This window comes from Garra rufa, chromosome 23 (genome assembly GCF_049309525.1).
Source record: "Garra rufa chromosome 23, GarRuf1.0, whole genome shotgun sequence".
In the NCBI taxonomy this organism is placed as follows: Eukaryota; Metazoa; Chordata; class Actinopteri; order Cypriniformes; family Cyprinidae; genus Garra; species Garra rufa.
The window spans coordinates 5,426,229-5,437,976 of NC_133383.1; the positions used below are offsets into that span (position 1 = coordinate 5,426,229).

An 11,748-nucleotide genomic window follows, 5' to 3' on the forward strand; every position below is an offset into this window, starting at 1 on the left:
CTAAGAACTTCATTTGGACAACTTTAAAGGTGATTTTCTCAATATTTAGATTTTTTTTGCACCCTCAGATTCCAGATTTTCAAATAGTTGGAGATCAGCCATTTATTGTTCTATGCTAACAAATCATACATTAATGGAAAGCTAATTTATTCAGCTGAATGTGATGTCCAGCATGCACGTAAACCTTCAGTAGTGAATAAATGCATCCCAAAATGCATCTCATGAAGTTGGCTGATGAATGTCCTGAGTCACAAAGAAGCTAAAATATAGGTCTAAGAGAGCAGAAGCAACTCCTATTTGTAACCCTGCACCACAAAACCAGTCTTAAGTAGCACATTTATATTTGTAGCAATAGCCAACAATACATATGGTTCAAAATAAATTCTTTTATGCCCCAAATCATTAGAATATTATGTAAAGATCATGTTGCACAAAGACATTTTGTAAATTTCCTACCGTAAATATAACAAAGATTAATTTTTGATTAGAAATATGCATCGCTAAGAACTTAATTTGGACAACTTTAAAGGTGATTTTCTCAATATTTTGTTTATTGTACTGTATTTAGTTTTTTTTTTTTTGCACCCTCCAGATTTTTAAATAGTTCTATCTCGGCCAAATATTTTCCTATCCTAACAAACCATACCATTATTCTAAAGTGGCATTTCAATAATGAGCAGTTGTGCCATTTGATACCATACTCAAGGATAATATTAATTACATGAATTAAATCGCACATATACTTTCAAAAGCTCAGTGGTTTATGATTCTACACATCCTTTCTGAATTAAAAAATAATAATAAACATAAATTGAAGCTCCGGGTGTAAAGGGCGGAATCGCTTGGCTTGTGACATCAGCCGTGACGTCGGCAGGTCTGCGCGCAGCCGTAACCGGTGCAAAGAAGATGGTGCTCATCAAGGAGTAGTAAGTTCAAGTCTTATTTTTCCACCTTTTCAGTCAAAACATTTTATCTGCTTTCGAATTACACATAGTAAATGTGTATCTGTTAGTTCTTGACCACTTTTGGAGGGTGAAGCGTGGGCGCGCGGAGGTTGTACTCGCTCCCGGGAAGTACGCGAGACACCGGTTCGCGCATGAGGCCCAGCTTTAGCATGCTAAGCTAAGCGAAAGCACTAGCCATTCATTTTCAACAAGAGGTGCGTTAGCACGCGATGCTATTAGCTGTTAGTCATTAGCCGTCAAGATTAAACGGCAGCAAATCTGATAGTTCCCTCAGACTGGAGATAACGACAGAGTCATTGATTTGTAAGAGTTTATATTCTCAGAAAGCGTCTGACTTTGCCGTTAGAGTATTTACTATCACAAAAATGTGAAAAAAAAATCGCTTTTTGGAGTTTTTCTTTCTTTTGCCGGTTTATGTAAGCGAGGTATTAATCCTAGCAAAACCGCTTGACAGTTCAGCAACTTTTGAGTAAAACTTTTTTAGATTATATCTCAACATCTATCTCAGAAATATTGTCATCGTATTATATCCAGACTGATTTAGTTTATCGTTTCAACAAACAGACCTAAAGTTCATGTTTTGAAACCTGTTAATGCCAGCAGGTATAGGTGAAAAGTGTTTAATGGTGATTAAACCGTGCTAAATTACTCTCTAGCCTCGCAACACGTTTGGTTTGCCTTGGTAACCACGAAACGTTAATCTAATTATATTCACTCGTGTGACTTGGTTATTTTTAGGCATTTTCTGTGTTAGACAATCTTTGATGCACCCCAAAACGTCAATTTGACAGGTGACTTCGGTTTAGAAAGGCCTGCAGTCATTAATTTCCAAGCTGTTCTTGTTTCCTTCCAGGTTTTATCTTTCTGTTCTCTGGGGATCTAGTTATCACATTTTAATTAGGTTCTCATCTGTAGCACAGGACATGACATGCCTGAAAACAGTTGCTGTATAGCCTTTAATCTGAGAGATCGGATCAAGATTATGTCACAATGTGCCACCTTATGAAATCCAGCACCTTTTAACCTTCTCTCACGGTTCAGACTCGGAGTATCCACCCTTTAGGCTTGCAAGCGAATGCAAATGTGAGCGATCCTAGTCACGTTGAGCAACAGGTTTGCATGGGTTTCATTCCAGAAAACTCTCTGCCAAAGTTTCCGGCATGTCTCTACTAGGTTTAAATGGTCAAAATGTACTAGAAAAAGGCGGTCTGTCGCAAGTCACTCAGCGGATGGGAGAGAATTTCAACCTCTTGAGGTTTACAGGGGAGTTTCCGTATTGAGGAAATGTTGAGTAATATAGAAACTGATGTTGGGTTTTCCTTTAAGAAGACTGTTTATATGGATGAAATCTGTAGTGTTTTGCATGCCTGCAAAATGATTATTGCATTACTTTCAGGATTGGCTCATATAGCGAGTATGTTACAAGACTGATTTGCTGTCTCCACTTAGTTTCTTCTCATGCAACTTTTACACGTTAGGAATTACTTGTAGAAATAGACTAATATGTGACCCTGGACCACAAAACCAGTCATAAGGTTAAATTTTACAAAACTGAGATGTATACATCATACGAAAGCTCAATAAATAAGCTTTATATTGATGTATGGTTTGTTAGGATAGGACAATATTTGGCCGAGATACATCTATTTGAAAATCTGGAATCTGAGGGTGCAAAAAAATCAAAATACTGAGAAAATCACCTTTAAAGTTGTCCAAATTAGGTTCTTTACAATGCATATTACTAATCAAAAATTACATTTTGATATATTTACTGTAGGAATTTTACAAAAAATCTTCATGGAACATGATCTTTACTTAATTTCCTAATGATTTTTAAATGATTTTACATAAAAGAAAAATCAATAATTTTGACCCATGCAATGTATTTTTGGCTATTGCTACAAATGTACCCCAGCGACTTAAGACTGGTTTTGTGGTCCAGGGTCACATATATGGTCTAGGCTGATGCGTTTTTGTCCGCAGTGTGTTGTACACATGCTCACACGAGCTATTGGCTCACAGGAAACCAGGTTTGCGTCTGAACTGGACCATATCATGATCTCATTTCCCTTTTCTCAGTCCTACTTTACTGTCTCTATTCTACTTTCCTGTAGTATAAACAAACCCCTCAATCTCATTTACTGGCATCAAATTGCATTATGTGTCGTTATGTATATGTATCTGAATATTGGGACCGGCGTCGGCCAGTAAAACTGGTTTATCAGTTTAGTGAAAGGCTTGCATTTATTAGTCAGGCTGATTAATCACCTGGTGTTGCACATTTAAAAAATCATTAAAAATTGTTTATATTTTGAAGTTTGTATTTTATAGGTTTGTGTTTTATAATTGTATTTTTAATTTATAATTATAATTTTAATGCATTTTAATTTTTATAAATCTATAAAAATAACAAATGAATATTTATGTTTTTTTTATACATTTTATTTTATAAATGCATATATTAAAAAATAATAAATTAATATTTATAAATATTTACATTATCAGTATCATAAAACCATAAATGAAAAACATGTATTTTATAATTTTACTTTTTAACTGATTATTCATTTTATATAAATTTATTTTATAAATAAATATCAAACAAATTAGCATGATAAAATCATAAAAAATGTATGTATTTTATAATTGTACATTTTAATTTATAATTGTAATTTTGTATAAATTTTATTTCATAAATATATACAAATAATAAATATCAAAAAATATTTGAATTATCAGCATCATCAATCATAAACAAAACTTTAAATTCAGAATTTTAATTTTTTTAATACATTTTATTTTAAAAATAAATTTCAATTTAGTAGTTAAAGATTTTGAAATATTTTTTTTTATAAATGTATATTAAAATGTATATGAAATTAAATGAATGTCCATAAATATCAATATAATAATGTATGTATTTTATAATTATTTTATAACTGATTTAATTTATAATTGTAATTTTTTGTAAACATTTTATTTTATAAATATATACAAATAATAAATTCATATTTAAAAATTTGAATTATCAGCATCATAAAATCATAAACTTAATTTAGAATTAAATTTTTTTTATACATTTTATTTAAAAAATAAATTTCAATTTAATAATTAACAAAGATTCATAAATATTTGAATTATCAGCATAATGAAATCAAATAAAAATGTATGTATTGTACTCTTTAATTTATAATTATATTTTTATACATTTTATTTTATAAATGTATATAAAATGTATATAAAAATAAGTGAATGTTTATAAATATTTGAATTATCAGTATCATAAAATCATAAATAAAAATGTATTTTATAATTTTACCTTTAAATTTATAATTATTTTTTTGTTTTTTATAATGTATAAATAAAATAATAAATGAATATTTATAAATATTTGAATTATCAGCATCATAAAATAAAATGTGTTTTATTTTATTTTTTAATGAATAATTACAATTTATTTATTTTATTTTATAAATATAAAAATAATAAAATAATTTATAAATATTTGAATTATCAGCATCATAAATTCATAAAAAATAACAAATGGATGCATTTTGTAATTTTAATGTAATTATATTTTTTCATACATTTTATTTTATAATTAAATGTATAAAAATAACGAATGAATACTTTGAATGAACAGCATTATAAATTAAAAAATATATTTTATTATTTTAATGTATGATTAATTTTTTTTATACAATACATTTTTAAAGTATTAACAGATTTTGTGAGAGCCAATGTGAAATTTGTTTGAGTAATTTATTGTTTGTTGTTCACAGATTTTAGCATTAGTCACTGAAAGAATCAGGCACTAAAATTCACATGCATTAATTATTTTTAATGTTTTTTCTGTGTGTGTGTGTAAAATGCGTTTTTTTTTTTTTATTATTATAATTATTAATTGTTCTTGTTTTTTCTTTTCTTTCAGTCGTGTGGTCTTGCCATGCTCGGTGGAAGAGGTGAGTACTTTTTTTTTTTTTTTTTTTTTTTTACTTCCTCCCCAAGTCCTAATAAGTTAAAAATGGACTGAAAATTCACAGCATCACTTTAACCTTGAAAGCCAGTGGAGACTCTCATTTCCTGTGGTTTAATAACGAATATTAGTTCTATTAGCAGCATCAGTAACGTCAGACGGCTCCATCTGATGTTTCTCTAGAGTTCAACATCACAACAATCGCGTAAAACTCCAGCATTTCTGAACGTCGAGGATTTGATCAGAGCAACAAGGACAAGATAAAGCATGTCACGCATGTAGAACACGCTCGCCCTCGGGGAACATTTGAGTCTCGCGCTCTTTTGAGAGAAGCAACCTTGATGCTTGTTTGATTGGCATTGTTTGATATTTTGCATTTAGGATGCCGTTGTTTCGTGGCATGCGACATACAGGCAGACTACTTTTGTGAAGTCCTTTTTAGAGCTGCACGATTCTGAATAAAATGAGAATCATGACTTTTTTTGCTCAGAATAAAGATCACGATTCTCTCACGATTCTGGAGAACTTTTTTATTTGAAAGATCTACCCCTGAACATTAGGTTATCAAACAGCAGTAAAATAGCAGTGAAATAAGACAAAATAAAATTCTTTAAATTTCAATAAATGTAATGAAAAATAATGTAATAATGTAAACAAAAAAAAAATCATCATTAAACATTAAAAAATAAACATACAAAGGTGTCAGAGTAAAGCGATTTAAAGATTCTTAGCTAGAAACACTAGCCTATCAACATCACCGTCCACTCTGTGGGATGCCCAAGTTTACTTCACCATTTTACAAATAAATCCTGACAAACTATATATCGTTGGAAAGGTCTAAGGCTCCTAAATAAATATTTGACTTTTTTTTTGTTACAAATTATGTAAGAAAATAATTTATGACAAGAGTGCACCTCAAAAATCTACTTCAGAACAGGGGTTCTGACCTTTTTCACAAACAGACTTTCTTGTTGCCTTTTTCCCTATTACACATTAGAAATAATAAGAAATGATATATCAGATAACTTAAAATTTCAAAATTCATCCTTTGGAATGCCATTTTAAAATCAGACATTGCATTAACATGGAAAATGTACATCAAAATCATATTACTAAATGTTCTTGTCCATGAATTATAAAGATTTAAGATTCAATTCTTCATTTTCACGTCTCTGTTCAAAAATGGGAGTAACAGTTAAGGGGTTAATGGATCGTCATGCTCATATGTGGTTAAATTTGCTCTGCTGGTCCATAAATCTGGCTCGATCAAAGTACTCTTTCAATATTCAAAGTGCAAATAGTGACCGAATTTTCCAAGCATGATACAGAGCTATCTACACAAATTATTATAGCCCACATACTAATAACAGCCTAGATATTTTATGTAGCTTATTTTGCGCGCATTGGGGAGTCGCTTTCTAAATGCAAATAGCTTTTGAATGAGCGTGCGGGTTTTACTTTTGGTTTCGTTTTAACGACCGCGCGAAACTCTCGGTGGCGCTAAGCGTGCATTCTACAATACAAGAGATTACTTTAATAAAACCATTTGAAAGTGGGTGGACGCCAACGGGATTTTGCAAAGCGTGTCCCCAGTGGATATTACGCCGCTGCGTGAGTGGAACTCTGCCGCTGAGTTAACATTTGATGTGAATGAATGCCGCGTATATTGAGACGGAGGCGCTGTGAATTGCATCTGACAGAATGTGCGCTGAAGATGAAGTTTAAATGGTTATGTAATGTTGAAGAGAACGGTGAACCTGACACTGCATCAGCTCACAGCAGTTTGTGCAGTAATTAGGCTAGCAAAAGTTTTGTAAAATACAAATAAAATATAATTGGCTGAATCGTATAAATGCTGGATTGAGATCGTGAGGGGGGTCGAATCGAGATCGCGATCTTTTAACGATTAATTGTGCAGCTCTAGTCCTTTTGCAGCCTGACAGCTGTCAAGCAGGTTGTTTTTAAGTGATCTGAGTTGCAGATGCGCTCATATGGGATGCACGGATACAAGGATCCTCTTTCAGAAAAGCACACTCTAGGGCTCCGTTCCAAAACCTTGTGAGCTGTCTAGAGTGCATGCTTTTTGTGGCATTGTAGTTGCAGTCGTTGCACCTGTGCTTAGAATGCAAGCACGGAATGCACTGATGGAAAATATTTTTTTAATATTCTGAATTTGTTTTATTTTAAATGTCTAGTAGTGTTATTTTAGTATCTTTAAGGTACCATTAGTTTTAAATGTATATATTTTCCATTTTCATTTATATTTTAGTTAAAATTCTATTCATTTTGTGTTTTTGTCGTTTTTAGTTTTTCTTTTAACGTCTATAGATTTTGATTTTAATTTTAATTTATTTTTGTACATCACGTGTAACTTAATTAAAATTAGAAAAGTTGGCTTTTTTGAATTGAGTGAATTTTGTGTGGAAAGATATTGACAAAATTGCTTATTGACAATTACTTACTTCAGAGATGTATTATCTTTCAGTAATTTAAGCACTTTTCAAATGATTATTTCAATGAATATTGCTGTTTTCAAGGGGTTTCCCAGCCTTAAATTTCAAAAAGTCAAATTCAAGTACTTTATGCACCTTGCACAAACCCTGTATTATAATTATTTCAACCACTGAATGGTTGAAATAATTAAAATACAAAATTTGAAATTTAAGGCTGGGAAACCCCTTAAAAATAGCAATATTCCTGAAGAGGTCATTGAAAAGTGCTTAAATTATTGAAAGATAATGTATCTATGAAGTAAGTAATTTTGTCAATAAACAATTTCAAAGTTAAGGTCAAAATCCATCGAGCTAAGCAAATAGTAGTAGTACTGAGAGTGTTGGAGAAACATGGCTGAAGACACGAAAAGAGGAATAGATAAACCGAATCAATATGCAACTTAAATCAAATGATTCATGATCCATGCTCTGAAGTCCCGATCTGAATAATGATTTCTGAACCAAATTTTCAGATCAGGACTTGGAGAACGAATCATTTGATTTAAGCTGCGTATCGTGAATCATTTGATTTAGTTCGGGAATTCAAATCGCGTACTGTGAATCATTCAATTCAGTTCCAATCATTCAAATCAACTTTTGCTTTAGATCGAATCATTTGCTTTAGATCATAGCACAGATTGTGAATGAGTTGATTTAAATTGTGTATCAAATCTTGTGTTATTTGATTTGAATCATTCAATTTGAATAATATAATTCAATTCAGTTCCAATCATTCAAATCAACTTTTGCTTTAGATCATAGCGTGGATAAAAAAAGATGAGTGGTTTTACTATAGTAAAAGTGTAGTATACTTTGTAATAATTTAGTAGTAATACTTTACATGTGCTTTACTTTATTTTTGCCTTTTGTTTTATTAGTATATTTTTTTATACTAAATATAATTTGAAATAGAAGACATAAGTGAGATCTCTGATTGAAGTCCTTAAATATAAAAAAAGTACTCCTTAAAGTCCTTGAAAGTCACTTTACATTATCTGTACGAACCCTGATAATATTCAAATATTAATTTAAATATAAATATTTATTTACATTTTTGTTAATTTATTTCAGTTTTGTCATTTATTTATTTTTAATTTTGTGAATTAATTTAATTTTTTTTAAGTTACCTATAATAACCCTGGTCCAAAGCCTAGCTTAACTAGTTATGCATATATCTACATTAGTTCCTTATTTTCCTTTGTAAAACTGGTTTTGCTATAATGTCCCTCTAAGGCATCAATCAGTCACACAATGCAAAGCTTTGTCTTCATATCTGGAACTGCTGGAAGGGACATATTTTAATTATATGAGAGCTGTTTAATTCCCCAGACACTGATCTGAGTGCGTTTCCTATATGAAGTCTGTAGGGTTTGTGTATTCATGCGTATGAGACGGCTATATTAAAATGATGTTTACCTAATTTTAAGAGATGAGATAAAAAAAAAACTACTTTTAAGTTTTTTTTATTAATCTCTTTTCCAAGACGACTTTTTAGAAGTGCACTAGCATATAGATGACCTCGAACACGGACTAAAACTGTTATTTTAGTATCATTGAGATACTAGTATAGTTTTAATCAATGTTTTAAATTAGTTGTCATTTTTATTTCTTTTTATTAGTACAACAAATGAAACTAAATTAAATGTTCCCTAAATGTTCCCAGTATTTGAGCATTTTAATTTAGTTTGAATTGATGTACTAAGATAACTAAAAAAGCGTATACTATATAGACATAAGTAAAAAAGTTGAAATTACAACAGAAAATATATAAATTTAAATATTAAAGAAAACTATAGATTAAAAATATACTAGTGTAGTTTTATTTAATACTAATAATAATTAGTTTTCATTTTTATATTTCTAGTTTTAATTTCAGTTGAAGTTTTAGTCTTTTTTTTTGTTTGTTTGTTTTTGTCATTTTCAGTATATAGTTTCTATATTTAGTACATCAAGCTAAACTAAATAAAATGCTAGCTAAAAAAAATTAATTAGATTTTTTCATTGTAGTTAATATTTTATTTCAGGTAATGAGGGTTATTATAGTTAACCTGAAACAAAAAAAAAATATTGCTTGAAATTAAATAAATGTTAATGTGAATATAATATATTAAATATAACACTGTTAAATATAAATATTAAAAAAATATTCAACTAGCAGCATTTCAGCATTTTAATTTATCTTGACTTAATGTACTAAGATAACTAAAAAAAAGCGTGTACTATATAGTAGGGCTGTGCAATAAATCGACATGAAATCGAAATCGAGATTAATCGGAAGCTGCGATTGTCATGCGTATCTTTTAGTGAAGCACGGTGATCTGTGATCTCCATTTCTATGTGATCTGTGATCAGCAGTAAATCTTCCTCCAAAGGCCAGAGGGCGCTCTGTGTCTCGGAAACGCCAAAAACACCTGAAGGAGAAACCTAGAGAAGATTTAACTGCTTTCATTCATTCAACATGATTAATAAACACACTACTATGACAATATGGTTTACTGAAGTTCGTATTATTGTAATTTTCATTAGAATAATGTATACTTATAATGCAATGCGTTAATCACTGCTTAGAATATTACGAACTATGTTATGTGCGTTATTATGTCTAAGAAGCCACATCATTTCACAGATGAATTCATTTTAAACACTTGGCTGACGTTATGAAGTAAGTTTGAAGTAAAAATATTATTAAATGTGGTATTTTCACGTGCTTTGAGATGTAGCACCATTTTTTACACAGCACCGTAGTTCACTGAGAAGCTACGCAAACAGCTGCCATTATCGCAAACGATTTCTTTTCGATTTTATAATCGTTCGATTAAATCGATTTCGATTATGAACACGATTAGGCGTAGCTTCTAAGTGAACTACGGCTCTGTGTACTACATGCTGCTTCATCTCAAAACAGGTGCTGGAGATTTACGGCTAATCAAAGAACTGGCTTTATTGACAAAATGCGCACGACAATCGCCTTAGATTAATCGCCCAGCCCTACTATATAGACATAAATGAAAAGTTGAAATTAAAACAGGAAATATATATTTATATAAAAAATATATATTTAAGAAAACTATAGATTAAAAAAATACTAGTATACTATTCTGAATTAATTTGAATTTTTATATTTCTCATTTTAATTTTAAAGTTTTATTATTTTTTTTTATTTTGACATTTTTAGTATATAGTTTCTATATTTAGTACATGAAGCTAAATAAAATGTTCCCTTGGCAGCTGGCTGAAAAAATAAATATGTATGAAAACAGAAAATATATACTTATATTCAAAGAGCACATAAAAATATTTAAAGAAAACTATACTATACTATAATACCATACGAAACAACATTTTATGGTTTCAGTTTTTATTAAATATAATAGCCTTGGACTAAACTCCAATTTTTTATTTCATAAGGTATTCATAGAGAGGTTAATAGTAACCTTTGATTTGCTATTGAGTTTTAAGTGTCTGTTAAGTGTCCATCTGATCTATCAAATCTGACCTATTTCTTTGCTCTCCACCATTGCAGTATCAAGTCGGGCAGCTTTTCTCGGTGGCTGAGGCAAGTAAAAACGAGACGGGTGGTGGAGAGGGCATTGAAGTGCTCAAGAACGAACCGTATGAGAAGGAGGGCGAGAAGGGACAATACACACACAAAATCTACCACTTAAAGAGGTAAAAAAAAAAAAATAGTCAATGGCTTTTTCATTTTGTACGCCAAGATGAATTCACCAAACTTTAATAGTATTGTCAAGTTAGTAATTTTCTGTAATTGCTGAAATGTCTTTTGATATTTACACCACCTATGGTTTAGTAATTAACTTATATGTACTCCAGCTTCAGCACTCTTGTGTTTTGCATTCATACAGTAAAGTGCCAGGATTTGTGAAGATGATCGCACCAGAGGGGGCGTTAGTTTTTCACGAAAAGGCCTGGAACGCTTATCCATACTGCCGCACGAGTGAGTGGAAACTTTTCATCCGTTATACCACACAATCCGTCACTATCATTTTTTTATTGCATATGGCAATATGTAACGCATTACATATTGGCACAGATGTCATGCGTATACAGTGTTTTTTGATTGTTTCACAAAGTTCTCACATGTGCTGTTTGGTAAAGAATTAGGCCTGAAACATACTCAGTAAGTATGCAAACACAGACATGAATACTCAAAGCATACCCAGCTAAACCGTGTTGTTTTTTTGGTCGCTTGCTATAAACATGTTTTTTAACTACCATTAAGTTAGTTAAATGACTGAAAGAGATCTGGGCCTGTATTCATAAAAAAATCTTAGTGCAAAGTGTTGCTCCTAGTGAC

At 30.8% G+C, this 11,748-nt stretch overlaps 1 protein-coding gene across 1 annotated transcript in view; it reads left to right on the forward strand.

Moving 5' to 3' along the window:
- The first annotated feature begins 872 nt into the window (after positions 1–872).
- pitpnb (phosphatidylinositol transfer protein, beta) overlaps positions 873–11,748 on the forward strand; it is a 35,001-nt gene continuing 24,125 nt past the window's right edge. Inside the window, exons 1-4 of the mRNA XM_073829936.1 lie at positions 873–926; positions 4,897–4,927; positions 10,957–11,102; positions 11,297–11,388. Of these exons, the coding sequence (XP_073686037.1) occupies positions 907–926; positions 4,897–4,927; positions 10,957–11,102; positions 11,297–11,388 (289 nt within the window). The 5' untranslated portion in view covers positions 873–906. The remainder of the gene's footprint in view (positions 927–4,896; positions 4,928–10,956; positions 11,103–11,296; positions 11,389–11,748) is intronic.